General features: G+C 37.6%; 1 protein-coding gene and 1 pseudogene across 1 annotated transcript; both read right to left on the bottom strand.

The window, feature by feature from the left end:
• Positions 1-8,305: 8,305 nt before the first annotated feature.
• LOC102272033 (olfactory receptor 5H1-like) lies at positions 8,306-11,506 on the bottom strand (annotated as a pseudogene).
• Positions 11,507-13,922: 2,416 nt separating this feature from the next.
• On the bottom strand, positions 13,923-14,849 carry LOC102272321 (olfactory receptor 5K1). The gene has a single exon (XM_005905420.1). The coding sequence runs from the start codon at positions 14,847-14,849 to the stop codon at positions 13,923-13,925; it is 927 nt and encodes a 308-aa protein (XP_005905482.1).
• Between the last annotated feature and the right edge of the window lie 177 nt (positions 14,850-15,026).

Genomic DNA, 15,026 nt, shown 5'->3' with positions numbered 1-15,026 from the left:
TTGGTGGGGTCACATCAGATCTCATGGTAGGTGAGATTTTGTTCTATACCCCAACTTAAATGAAAACTGTTGAGGGATTTTGAACATGGTGGTCACATGTTCAGATTTGCCTTTAAGTATAAACAAAGTTGCCATTGAGCATCACTGAAGAAAATAATGGCATTATTTACATCAAAATATTATAATATGACAATTGTGATGTGTTTTTATATCTGAAGTGTACAAGGCATGTTTAACCTCTACTTGGGATTTGATTGGAAATTAGAGGTAAAGCAAAGGACATTTTTTGGGTCATTTTTCAATTCTTCTATGTAATTAGAATTCTGCTGCTGCTACTGCAAAGTCACTTCAGTCAAATTCTGCTAGTGAAAGCTAAAAAGGAGGTGAAAAAGAAAATATAGATAAAGAGAAGTCACTGTGAAAACTCAGCAGACAGATGAAGTAACAAATGTGCATCAACACACATAATATGAGGCTTCAAGATAACCCACCCTTGCCTTAAACATACTGCCCACTTCAATATTGTGTAACTATCTTTTCACTCTTTTTTTTTTTAATCTATCAGTTTGGTTTTTTTTTCTTTTAAATTTAACAGGTGTCTGCATTGTTGCTTCCAGTATAAGCAGTCTTTCCAATTTTATCATTTCAGTAGGTAGGTCATGATATCTCACTATGGTCTTAATTTGCATTTCCTCCAATGACAAATCATATTGAAAATGTTTATTCTGTCTTACGAAATAAATCCAAAAAGATATTACTATGATTTATGTCAAATAATGTTCAAGTATGTTTTCTTGTAAGGATTTGTGCATGCTAAGTCACTTCAGTTGTGTCTGACTCTTTGCCACCCTATAGACTGGGGCCTACTAGGCTCTCTGTCCATGGGATTCTCCAGGCAAGAATTTTGGTTTGGGTTCCCATTTCCTACTCCAGGGGATATTCTCAACCCAGGGATCAAACCTACATCTCTTATGTCTGCTGCATTAGCAGGTGAATTATTTACCACCAGTGCTACCTGAGGATTAGGCAATGGTGATCCACTCCAGTACTCTTGCCTAGGAAATCCCATAGGCAGAGGAGCCTGGTAGGCTGCAGTCCATGGGGTTGCAAAGAGTCGGACACGACTGAGTGACTTCAATTTCACTTTTCGCTTTCATGCATTAGAGAAGGCAATGGCAACCCACTCCAGTATTCTTGCCTGGAGAATCCTAGGGATGGCGGAGCCTGGTGGGCTGCCGTCTATGGGGTCACACAGAGTTGGACACGACTGAAGAGACTTAGCAGCAGCAGCAGCAGCAGTGCTACCTGGGAAGCCACTTTAAGAATTTATGGCCTTACATTTTGGTCTTTAAGCCATTTTGAGTTTATTTTTGTATATGATGTGAGAAAGTGTTCTAATTTCATTCTTTTATATGTAGCATCCAGTTTTCCCAGCAGCACTTATTTTTTTAATTTATTTTGAATTGCTGGATAATTGCAATGTTGTATTAGTTTCTGCCATACAATAATATGAATCAGTCATGGGTACACGCTTGTCTCCTCCCTCTTGGACCTCCCACTTCTCTAGGTCATCACAGAGCGGCAGATTGAGCTCCCTGTGTTATACAGCAGCTTCCCACTAGCTATCTATTTTACACATGATAACGTATATGTTTCAATGCTGTTCTCTCATTTTGTCCTACCCTCTCTTTTCCCTGCTGTGCCCACAAGTCCACTCTCTATGTCTACATCTCTATTCCTGCCGTACAAATAGGTACATCAGTACCATTTTTCTAGATTCCATAAATACGTGTTCATACATGATATTTGTTTTTCTCTTTCTAATTTACTTCACCCTGTATAACAGGCTCTAGGTTCATCCACCTCAGTTCAGCTAACTCAGATTCACTCCTGTTTATGGCCAGCAGCACTTACCGAAGAGACTGAATTTTCTCATTGTATGTCATTCCTATTTTACTGTAGATTAAATAATGATAAGTTTATGGGTTTATGTCCTGGCTCTCCTTTGTGTTCCATTTATCTGTACACCTGTTTTTGTCCCAGTGCCATATTGTCTTGATGACTTTAATTTGTAGTATATTCTCAAATCAGGGAGTATATATACCTCCAGCTCTGTGATTTTGTCTCAGGATTGTTTTGGCTATTTGAATTATTTTGTTTTTCAATACAAATTTTAGTACTGTTTGTTCTATCATGAAAAATGTCATGATACTTTGATAGGATTGAACTGAATCTGTAGATTACCTTGGGTAGTATGTCATTATAACAAGGTTGATTCTTCCAATCAGAGAACACAGTGTCTTTTCATCTATTTGTGTATGCTTTCATGTCTTTATCAGTGTCTTATACTTTTCTTAGTTATTTTATGTCCTTAGGTAGGTTTATTGCTAGGTATTTTATTTTTTAATCTAATTATAAATAAGATGTCTCCTTAATATCTGTTTCTGATAGTTCATTGTTAATTCATAGAAATGCATCCGATTTCTGCATATTAATTTTGTATCTTGCAACTTTATTGATGTTGAATTTTTTCAAAAGGTTTTTCTGCATGTATTGAAATGATCATATGATTTTTATTCTTCAATTTTTTTGCTGTGGTGTATCACATTGATTGACTTGTAGAACCATCTTTGCATACTTGGTGTAAAACCCACTTAATCATGTGTGATCTTTTAAATATATTGTTGAAATTGGTTTGCTAATATTCATTTGAAGATTTTTGCTTTGGTGTTCATCATAGATATTGGCCTATAATTTTTTGTGATATATGTATTTCTAGCTTTTATATCAGGGTAATCCTGGCAATGTAAAATGAGTTTGGAAGCTTTCCTTCCTCTGTAATTTTTAGAATACTTTGAGAAGGATGGGTGTTAACTTTTCTCTAAATGTTGGATAGAATTCACCTGTGACGCTACCTTGTATTGGACTTTTGTTTTTTGGGGGTTTTGTTGTGTTTGTTGTTGTTGTTACTTTACTGATTCAATTTCTCTGCTGGTAATCGGTCTGTTCATATTTTCTGTTTCTTTCTGGTCTGTCTTGAGAGACTGTACATATCTTGGTATTTATCCTTTTCTTCTAGGTTGTCCCTTTTATTGACATATAGTTTGTTCATAGTAATCTCTTATGATCCTTTGTAATTCTGTAGTGCTGGTTGTCATTTATTCTTTTCCATTTCTTATTTTTTTGATTCAGATCCTCTTTCTTTTGATGAGTCTGGCTAAAGGTTTAACAGTTTTGTTTATCTTTCAAAGAACCAGTTCTTAGTTTCATTAATCTTTTATATTTTTTTCTTTTAATATCTTTCATTTATTTCTGCTTTGACCTGTATGTTTTATTTCCTTTTACTCAGGAATGAGATTTTTCTTATTTCTTAGGTAGACTTGTTTAGCTGTAAACTTTCGTCTAATAACTGCCTTTACAGGATCATTGTGTTTTCATTTTTTCCCCCTTTTTTAAAACAATGTCTTCTTTGATTTCTTCATTGATCCGTTGAATTTTTAGTAGTGTGTTATTTAGCTTCCACATGTTTGTGTTTTCTGCAGGGATTTGTTTTTCTCATTATTGATTTTTAGTCTCAAAACATTGTGGTCAGAATGCTTGATCTGATTTTAATTTTCTTAAATTTCCTAAGGCTTGTTTTTGGGTGCTGCCATTCGTGATGTATCCTGGAGAGTGTTCCATGTGCATTTGAAACAGTGTGCTCTTGCTGTTGTGGGGCGGAATGTCCTGTATACATATATATTAAGCCCAGTTTCCTTACTGATTTTCTGTGTGGATGATCCATCCACTGATGTAAGAGGAATGTTAATGTCCCCTACTATGATTGCATTATTGTCAACATCTTCCTTTATGTTCATCAATATTTGCTTTCTGTATTGTGCTTCTATGTGGAGTATATAAATATTTACAATGGTTATATCTTCTTGGATGATCCCTTGATCATTATGTAGTGTGTTTCTATGTCTCCTGTCCCTGTCTTTGTTCTAAAGTCTATTTCATTTAATATAAGTATTGCTACCTTGTGGCTCAGCTGGTAAAGAATCTGCCTGCAGTGTTAGAGACATGGGTTTGATCCCTGGAGAAGGGAAAGGCTACCCACTCCAGTAATCTGGCCTAGAGAATTCCATGGACTGTATAGTCCAGGTAGCAAAGAGGCAGACACAATTGAGCAACTTTCACTTTCACTTCACCCTAGCTTTATTCTGATTTCCATTTATATGGAATAACTTTCATCCCTCCATTTTCAGTCTCTGTGGGTCTTTAGATCTGAAGTGAGTATCTGTGGGATAAAGATGGGTATTGTTTTTGTATCCCTTCAGCCTTTCTGTATGTTTTGGTTGAAGCATTTAGTCTTTTTACATTTAAAATAATTATTGATAGTATGTACTTAATGCCATTTTATTAGTTGTTTTGTACTTCTTTTTTTATGTTTTCTTCTTCTTTGATTTCTTCCCTTCTGACTTGATAACCTTATGGCTTGTATTTCTTTCTACTTTTTATGTGTTGTATCTATTATGATTTTTGGTTTGTGGTTGCCATTAGGTTTATACATAGCAGTCTATATTGGAATATTAGTTCAGATGCTCAGTCATATCCGAGTCTGTGACCCCATAGACTGCAGCACGCTGGGCTTCCCCATCCATCACCTACTCCCAGAGTTTGCTCAAACTCATGTGCATCGAGTGGGTGATGCCATCTGACCATCTCATCCTCTGTCATCACATTCTCCTCCTGCCTTCAGTCTTTCCCAGAACAGGGTCTTTTCTAATGAGTCAGTTCTTCGCATCAGGTGACCAAAGTATCAGAGCTTCCAATGAATATTCAGGATTGATTTTCTTTAGGATAATTGGTTTTATCTCCTTGCAGCCAAGGAGCTCTCAAGAGTGTTCTCCAACACCACAGTTCAGAAGCATCAATTTTTTGGTGCTCAGCTTTCTTTATGGTCCAGCTCTTACAAATCTATATCACTCCTGGGAAAACCATAGCTTTGACTATATAGACCTTTGTTGGCAGAGTAACATCTCCTCTTTTTAATATGCTGTCTAGTTTTGTCATAGCTTTTCTTCCAAGGAGCAAATGTCTTTTAATTTCATGGCTGCCATCACCTTCTGCAGTGATTTGGGAGCCCCAAAAAATAAAGTCTGTCACTATTTCCATTGTTTCCCCAACTCTCTGCCATGAAGTGATGGGACCAATGCCATGATCTTTTTTTTTTAATGTTGAGTTTTAATCCAGCTTTTTCACTCTTCTCTTTCACTTTCTTCAAGAGGCTCCTTAGTTCCTCTTTGCTTTCTGTCATAGGGTGGTGTCATCTGCATATCTGAGATTATTGGTATTTCTCCCTGTAATCTTAATTCCAGCTTGTGCTTCATTCAGCCTGACATTTCACATGATGTATTCTGCATATAAATTAAATAAGCATGGTGACAATATACAGCCTTGATGTACTCCTTTCACAATTTGAAACCAGTCTATTGTTCCATGTCCAGTTCTAACTGTTGCTTCTTAACCTGCATACAGATTTCTCAGGAGGCAGGTCAGGTGGTCTGGTATTCCCATCTCTCTCAGAATTTTCCACAGTTTGTTATGGGTTGCCATTTTTTCTCCAAAGAATCTTCTCAACCTGTAGATCATACCTGTTTCTCTTGCATCTCCTGCATTGGCAGTCGGATTCTTTACCATCAGCTATGTGTGGTAACTAAGCTGACAACAGGTGAACTTGTGGTGGTTCATATTTTGTGTCACGTTGACTTGATCTAGATTGCCCAGATATCCAGTTATCATTATTTTTGTGTGTGTCTGTGTGTTTCTAGAAGAGATTAGTATTGACTTAGTAGACTTAGTAAAGTGGATTACAGCACCCTTTGTATGTGAGTGAAATCTCATCCATTCTGGGCCTGTATGGAACAGAAAGGCAGAGGAAGGCTGACTGAATCTGATTCATGACAGAACATGAATCTTATTTTGCCCTCCATGCTATTGGTTCTCAGCTTTTCATACGTGGTCTAGAATGTATACCATCAGTTCTTTGATTTCAAACCTGATAACTGCCTCAGCTCTCCTGGATTTCTACCATGCAGATAACAGATCACAGGTATTCTCAGCCTCCATAATATGGTGACCAAAATCTAATAATATATATACTTAGATATAGATGTATGTGTAGATATAGGTTTACGAAGAGAGTGATATAAAGTCATTTCTATATTTGTCTTCATATATGTGTACCTACCGTTGGTACTACCCTGGATAATTCTGATTGATATAAAGACTGTATATTTAGTGAACCTCTTCCTTTATACTGAAAAATAAATGGAAATATCATGATACAGTTGTTAACTGTAACCCTCAAATGAGGCTGACTTACATCCCTTCTCATCATATTATTACAGCATAAGGAATAGCTTGCATATGAAATTTCTTTGAGAATTATGGTCCAAAAATCATATAATCCCGACAAGTAATTTTTTTCCAGTGATAACAAATGTGTCTCTCTTGGAAGTTGACCTGGTTTAACTTTGTGAGTACCTCCAGAAATATGTAACAATAATATTATTGTAAATATTTTGATGCAAACATCTAACTTAAGAGCTTCTCCTGATATATCCCAGGAAATAATCCTCATGATAAAAAGAAAAATATTTAATTCACTTTAGGTGTATGATACTTGTGACTGTCTTGAAAGAAACTTAGAGTGGTAAACTGACATGCAGTAGTCATCCCAGGGCAAGTGATCCCCCTGAACTCATTACAAAATTGATATCAAGTAAAAGACTCTAACTTCATTTGAAGTATTTTAAAGATGATGCTGTGAAAGTGCTGCACTCAATATGTCAGCAAATTTGGAAAACTCAGCAGTGGCCACAGGACTGGAAAAGGTCAGTTTTCATTCCAACCACAAAGAAAGGCAATGCAAAAGAATGCTCAAACTACCGCACAATTGCACTCATCTCACATGCTAGTAAAGTAATGCTCAAAATTCTCCAAGCCAGGCTTCAGCAATACGTGAACCGTGAACTTCCAGATGTTCAAGCTGGTTTTAGAAAAGGCAGAGGAACCAGAGATCAAATGGCCAACATCTGCTGGATCATTGAAAAAGCAAGAGAGTTCCAGAAAAACATCTATTTCTGCTTTTTTGACTATACCAAAGCCTTTGACTGCGTGGATCACAATAAACTGTGGAAAATTCTGAAAGAGATGGGAATACCAGACCACCTGACTTTCCTCTGAGAAACCTGTATGCAGGCCAGGAAGCAGCAGTTAGGACTAGACATGGAACAACAGGCTGGTTCCAAATTGGGAAAGGAGTACGTCAAGGCTGTATATTGTCACCCTGCTTATTTAACTTATATGCAGAGTACATCATGAGAAATGCTAGGCTGGAGGAAGCACAAGCTGGAATCAAGATTGCCGGGAGAAATATCAATAACCTCAGATATGCAGATGACACCACCTTTATGGGAGAAAGTGAAGAAGAACTAAAGAGCCTCTTGATGAGAGTGAAAGAGGAGAGTGAAAAAGTTGGCTTAAAGCTCAACATTCAGAAAACTAAATCATGGTATCCGGGCCCATCACTTCATGGGAAATAGATGGGGAAACAGTGGGAACAGTGGCTGACTTTATTTTTGGGGGCTCCAAAATCACTACAGGTGGTGATTGCAGTCATGAAATTAAAAGATGCTTACTCCTTGGAAGGAAAGTTATGACCAACCTAGACAGCGTATTCAAAAGCAGAGACACTTTGCCAACAAAGGTCCGTCTAGTCAAGGCTATGGTTTTTCCAGTGGTCATGTATGGATGTGAGAGTTGGACTATAAAGAAAGCTGAGTTTCAAAGAATTGATGCTTTTGAACTGTGGTGTTGGAGAAGACTCTTGAGAGTCCCTTGGACTGCAAGGAGATCCAACCAGTGCATCCTAAAGGAGATGAGGCCTGGGTGTTCATTGGAAGGACTGATGTTGAAGCTGAAACTCTAATACTTTGGCCACCTGATGCAAAGAGCTGACTCATTGGAAAAGACCCTGATGCTGGTAAAGATTGAGGACAGGAGGAGAAGGGGACAACAGAGGATGAGATGGTTGGATGGCATCACTGACTCAATGGGCATGGATTTGGGTGGACTCTGGGATTTGGTGATGGACAGGGAGGTCTGGCGTGCTGCAGTTCATGGGGTCGCAGAGTCAGACATGACTGAGTGACTGAACTGAACTGAAAGTAATATTTATTTCAATTTTACATATATTTCTTAAATGCTTATTTAGGACTTCATGTATGTAAACAGTTGTGCTAATAAGCACCACAAAAGATTAAAGAATAGCGAGACTTGTAAACTGTAATCTAAAAAAACATATAGGCTAAAAATAAGTATTACACTATTACACAAGATCATTTGTGGAAACAAAACTGTAACATTTAAACTTTGAAGGAAGGACCATTTCAATTGGAGATGAAGATAGACACCTAGAGGGAGCATTCTCAGTGGAGAGACCTGTATGAAAATAAAACATGTACCAGAAAGAAAGTTTTGTCCTGAGACTTTCAATAATTAATTTTGGTATAACATATGGTCCATTAGGAAAACTGTGGAAGCAGAGATTTCAGAGTTAAATTTGGAAGAAAAATGCTCAAATAATATCAGCAAATTCAGAGTAGTGTGTGTGTGTGTGTTTATCATGTTATCTATACATTCAGTTCAGTTCAGTTCAGTCACTCAGTCATGTCCGACTCTTTGCATAGATCTTAACAAATTGAACATTCATATATGAAGTTCTGCATATGTATACCATATATACATGCATAGTCTGGTGGCAATGGCAATCCATCAAAAGTTATTGAAGAGGAATATTATTTAATCAGAATTCTGTTTATAAAGAATAATCTAACAGTAATGTTTGGGAAGTAAGAGAATATCAACATGACATAAAAGAAGTAACAAAACTGTTACAAATGACAAATGTGAGTAATTTTAGGTCCTCAGTGGTGTCAATAGGAATGTGTATGGATTCAGTGGTGAGATTGGAAGGAAAGAAATGGACCTGAAGATAAATCACATATTATCAGAGTATAAAGTCGGACAAAAGATGACATTTAAGCACTTCAGGGGCACAAATCATGCAAGCTCCTGGTTCATTTTATCTTTCCCAGCTACTCATATGATATGATAAGATGATATCATATCATCTTACAATTATTTGAACTTCGGTAATATGCATTTGAAGCCTCTGTTACTCAACAATATATTCCAATAACTTTTCCATATTACTTCCTTTTTCTTATCAGTTTCATCATTTCTAAATTGTAGGAAGGTTGAGCCCATTTCCTTCCTATTCTGCCACTTCACTTTTCTTCTCTATGCCCATCAATTAAATCTGAAACTTCATCTCTTAGCTTTCTGAATTAGTGAAGCTTTTCAGATTACTGTATAACACACAAGAAAACTAGACAGTGTCTTTCAAGGTATCATGGACAATGAGAGGCAGCTCCCCTCTTCTCATTATTTATGGACACCCACTGGGCTAAAAACATCCTCTTATAATTTGTTCTGACTTTCATTTATTTAACTCCTTTCTCATTTTTTCTTTTTATCTTCTCATTTCTGCTGATTTATCTGTGTAATATGAGAATTGAGTCTAGAGCAATTGCACTATTGTAGTGCATAACGCATTTATGAAGCCACATTGAGAACATCTGTGTATAATATGTTGTTTTCCTCTTTAATTACTTTAATTTAACTCGAACACTCAATTAAGTTTTTCTATGGCTTTGATATTTTGGGATAATTTGGTCTTTCCGGGTGGCACTAGTGGTAAAGAACCTACCGACCAATGCAGGTTAGATGTAAGAGACTCAGGTTTGATTCCTGGGTCGGGAAGATCCCCTGGAGAAGGGCATGGCAACTCACTCCAGTATTCTCACCTGGAGAATTCCATAAACAGAGGAGCCTGGGGGGCTATGGTCCCTAGGGTCGCAAACCGTCGGACACAACTGGAGCAACTTAGCATGCACGCATGCACACATTCATATATTTTAATATATTTATTAATACTCTGTCTTTCAGTCATTAAAATTCTAGGGCAATTATAAATGAAAAACTTTGAACACTAATCAATACATATCTAATCTGCACACTTATGTGACTTCTAATGAATGAAGAACACATTAGTATGAGATCTAAACATTTTTCTTTAACATTTTGCCAGAGAATCTATGATTTTCTTATTGCTCAGACTAGATGACTGTATTTAACAAAGGAATTATGACAGTTCACAAATAGAGTGTCCATGGTATCTTGAACATCTGCTTCTGCAGATCCAGGGAGCACACACATGGAGAATAGAGGGTCAGAGTATAAAGAGATAGTTAGGAGATGTGTAAAAGGCTTTCCTTATGCTTTGTACAGGCTTCCCTGGTGGCTCAGCTGGTAAAGAACCTGCCTGCCAATGCAGGAGATGCAAGAGATGCTCATTGGATTTGTGGTTCAGGAAGATCCCCTGGAGAAGGAAACAGCAAAAATTCCATGGACAGAAGAGCCTGGCAGGCTACTGTCCATGGGGTCGCAGAGTCAGACACAACTGGGTGTGCACTCACACAGATTCACACATGCATTGTACAGAATTCTTCTTTAATATTGTAAACAGAACAACTTTATAAGGGAAAAGAACAGTCAGAATGATGCACACCTGTATTGATCCAGAGAAAATAAATACAATCAGAAAATTAATGCAGAGGTCAGAACATGAAATCTTAAACAATGTCACAGTATATGTACTACATTATAGAATTACAGAAGGTTAATCTGACTTTGGTGCTAATGGTAAAAATCTGCCTGTCAATGCAGGAGACATTGATCCCTGGGTCAGGAAGATTCCCTGGTGGAGGAAACGGCAACCCACTCCAGTCTTCTTGCCTGGAGAGTCCCATGAACAGAAGAGCCTGGTGGGCTACAGTCCCATGGGGTTGCAAAGAATCAAGACACAACTGAGCAACTAACACACACAATCTGAATTTAAAAACACGATGAAGTATGGCATGAACAAGGCTACCTAAAAATGACAAAAGTAGCAGCCGGTTACATAGTCTATTGATCATATTTACTGCATAAAGTAATGGTTTGCATATGGCCACGTAGTGATCATACGTCATAGTTGCTTGCAAAAACCATTCTGTGGTTGCTCTGATTGCAAAGGAAAAAATTGTATCTTGCATTAAGTGAGAGAGATCATTTTGCTCTTGGCAAAGAGATTCTCTAGCAACTGGCTGGGGGCAGGATGGTCACTGTGGATGATATCTAGAAATCTGCAAAGGCCAGATTCTCAAGGAATAAGTACATAGGCATGTGAAGGTGGGGGGTCATTCCATAACAGAGCAGTCAGATCAAAGGTCCTCGCAATAGTGGCGAGATATATCACAAAGAACACCAATGACAAGAGGATCTGCCATTTGGTTGGTATGTAAGTCCTGTGAAAATAAAAATAAACTGTCAGTAATATTGCATTTTCTTTTTCCATATCCTCACTGGGTGGTGTCTGATCCATGGAGTAAATGAAAAGAATGCTGCTACTACTGCTAAGTCAGTCAGTTGTGTCCGACTCTGTGAGACCCCATAGACAGCAGCCCAGCAGGCTCCCCTGTTTCTGGGATTCTCCAGGCAAGAACATTGGAGTGGGTTGCCATTTCCTTCTCCAATGCATGAAAGTGAAAAGTGAAAGTGAAGTCGCTCAGTCATGTCCGACTCAGTGACCCCATGGACTGAAGCCTACCAGGCTCCTCCATCCATGGGCTTTTCCAGGCAAGAGTACTGGAGTGGGGTGCCATTGCCTTCTAGCAGTCAGAAATTATAAAGTGATATTATGGGGGAAGAGAGTTGAAATGAAACCTTGCACTTAAGAGTTCTCTTAATTTTATTTCCTCCTTAATATAATAAAAGGGGTCTGTTTTGGAGGGTGGAAATAAATTTTGCTATTGGTGTTCAGTCACTAAGTCCTGTCTAACCCTTTGAGACTCCAGGGACTGTAACATGCCAGGTTCCTCTGTCCTCCAACTATCTCCTGGCATTTGCTCAAATTCATGTCCATTGAATTGGTAATGCTATCCAGCCATCTCATTCTCTGTTGCCCCCTTCCCCACCTCTCCTCGGTCTTTCCCAACATCAGGGTCTTTTCTAATGAGTCGACTTTTCACATCAGCTAGCCATTGTATTGGAGCTTCAGCTTCAGCGACAATCCTTCCAGTGAATAATCAGGATCGATTTCCTTTAGGATTGACCGGTTTGATCTTCTTGCAGTCCTAGGGACTTTCAAGAGACTTCTCCAGGACCACAATTTGAAAGCATCAATTCTTAAGCACTCAGTCTTCTTTATGGTCCTACTGTCACATCCATACGTGACTATTGGAAAAAACGTAGCTTTGACTATATATATGCACCTTTGTTAGCAAAATGATGTTTCTGGTTTTTCATACACTGTCTAGGTTTATCATAGCTTTCCTTCCAAGGAGCAAGCATCTTTTCATTTCATGGCTGCAATCACAGTCTTCAGTTTTTTGGAGTCAAAGAAAATAAAATCTGTTACTGTTTCCACTTTTTTGCTATTTACCATGAGGTGATGGGATCACATGCCATGATCTTTGTTTTTTGAATGTTGAGTTTTAAGTCAGCTTTTTCACTCTCCTCTCTGAGTCTCATCAGGAGGCTTTTTAGTTCCTCTTCACTTTCTGCCATTAGAATGATATTATCTACATATCTGAGGCTGTTGATATTTCTCCTAGCCATCTTGATTCCATCTTGTGATTCATCCAGCCCAGCGTTTCATATGATGAACTCTGCATATAATTAAATAAGCAGAGTAGTAATTTTGTACAAGGTGGGGCTAAAGATGTAGTTTCTAGAGCCTACACTGGTTGTGAGATTGAACTTGCTCTTTGCTCAATTTCTGGGGGTAGGGAGGGGTATATAATCCCAAGTTGCTGAATCAGAACCAGGAGGACTGGGCTTTGAGCTGAGTCTGTCCCTCTTTTTTTCAATTTATTTTTTAATTGAATAATAATTGCTTTACAGAATTTTGTTGGTAATCAACTATAGATTCACTTATGTTCCTCCCTCTTGAACCTCCCTCCCATCCCATCCCCTATAGGCTTTTATAGAGCCCCTGTTTGAGTTTCCTGAGTCATACAGCAAATTCCTGTTTACTATATGTCTATCTATTTTACATATGATAATGAAGGTTTCCTTGTTACTCTCTCCATACATCTCACCCTCTCCTTTCTCCACCACCTCCATGCCCATAAGTCTGTTCTCTATGTCTGTGTATCCACTGCTGCCCTGCAAATAATTTCATTAGTACCATCTTTCTAGATTCCATATATATGTGTTCAGTTCAATTCAGTTCAGTCGCTCAGTTGTGTCTGACTCTTTGCGACCCCATGAATTGCATGTTTTATGTGAATTCGTATTCAAATATAATATCTTAAATTCAAAATTTATATTCAAATGGAAATATATAGCTTACTTCTGTCACACAGTATTGCCTAAGAAGGAATTAATTTTTGAGAACTTGAGGTATGAGGAGTTCGTTAGATTATGGCTTCCAATTGCAGAAATTTGCCAGCAATATTGTAACTATTATACTCTGAAACTAATCGTAACTGTTGGAACTAATCGTAATGGAACACAGTTTTGTGTTACTCAGGAGCATTATTTAGTTTATCCCTGATGAAAACTAGTAGCTTATATTTTGGAGTGCATTTTAGCAGAAAGTCTCATTTCTGAACTTGTTTATTCATCTCAGAAACTAATCATATTTTACTAATTTAATATTTTATATTGAAAGTTGTCATTTCCCATTTTCTCAATATTCTTTGATTTTGAAAAAAGTTTTCTCAAATTGCAATCAGCTGTCCACATGGCATGGTAATTGTTTCAGAATGTTATGATATGTTCATAATTTTTTTCATAACATTTATTACTTCCTTATTTCTTAAACTATAAATAAAAGGGTTTAATAAAGGAATCACTAGAGTATAAAAAATAGCAACAGGTAAATCTTTGTCTTCTTCATTAACTGAATTCGGTTGAATGTACGTGAAGAGAAGAGAACCATAGAATATTGAAACAGAGAGAAAGTGGGATGCACAAGTAGATAAAGCTTTCTTTCTTCCTTCTTTAGATTTCATCTTGAAAATTGTGAAAATGATATAAAGGTAAGAAATTATTACTATGGTAATAGTGAATATTTGAACTGATCCTCCAAAGATAAATATCATTAATTCATTGATATAAGGGTCCACACAGGAGAGTCTGTATAGTGGAAGAACATCACAAAAAAAGTGATTGATTTGATGAGACCCACGGAAAGTTAACCTAAACAGAAACCCTACGTGAATCATGGAATGCAGGTTTCCAGCTACGTATGCCCCTGTGGTCATCTGAATGCAGAGTTTCTGTGACATCATGATGTGGTACTGCAGTGGTTTGCAGATGGCCACAAAGCGATCACAAGCCATTGCTGCCAGGAGAAAGGAGTCTGCACTTTCAGCAAGACAGAGAAAATAAAATTGTACCATGCATTCATAGAGAGAAATCATCTTGTCCTTAGAAAAGAAGTTCTCCAACATTTTGGGGGTGATGGCACAGGAACAACAGGAATCCATCAGAGCAAGATTACCCAAGAAGATGTACATTGGTGTATGAAGACATTGCTCTGTTACTATCAATGCCACGAGACCAAGATTCCCCACCATGGTGATCAGAAAGATGATAAAGAACACCAGAAACAGAAGAATCCTCAGATCTGGGTGTTCTGTAAATCCTATGAGGATAAATTCAGTTGCCAAGGAGCAGTTATTCTCAGCCATCTCTACCTTATTTGTTGAGATAAGAATTATGGAAATATAAGATTCTAATTTAGAGCATGTATTATTTTATCTTCAAAATTTTTATTTTTACAGCAAAGAGAAGAGCTTCTTCTTCAGATTCTCCTACTGTCTCTGTGATACAGGCACACAGACTTCTAACATGTCAGCCTCTATGAC

This window comes from Bos mutus, chromosome 1 (assembly GCF_027580195.1).
Source record: "Bos mutus isolate GX-2022 chromosome 1, NWIPB_WYAK_1.1, whole genome shotgun sequence".
NCBI lineage: Eukaryota > Metazoa > Chordata > Mammalia > Artiodactyla > Bovidae > Bos > Bos mutus.
This window is presented reverse-complemented; position numbering and strand designations above follow the sequence as displayed.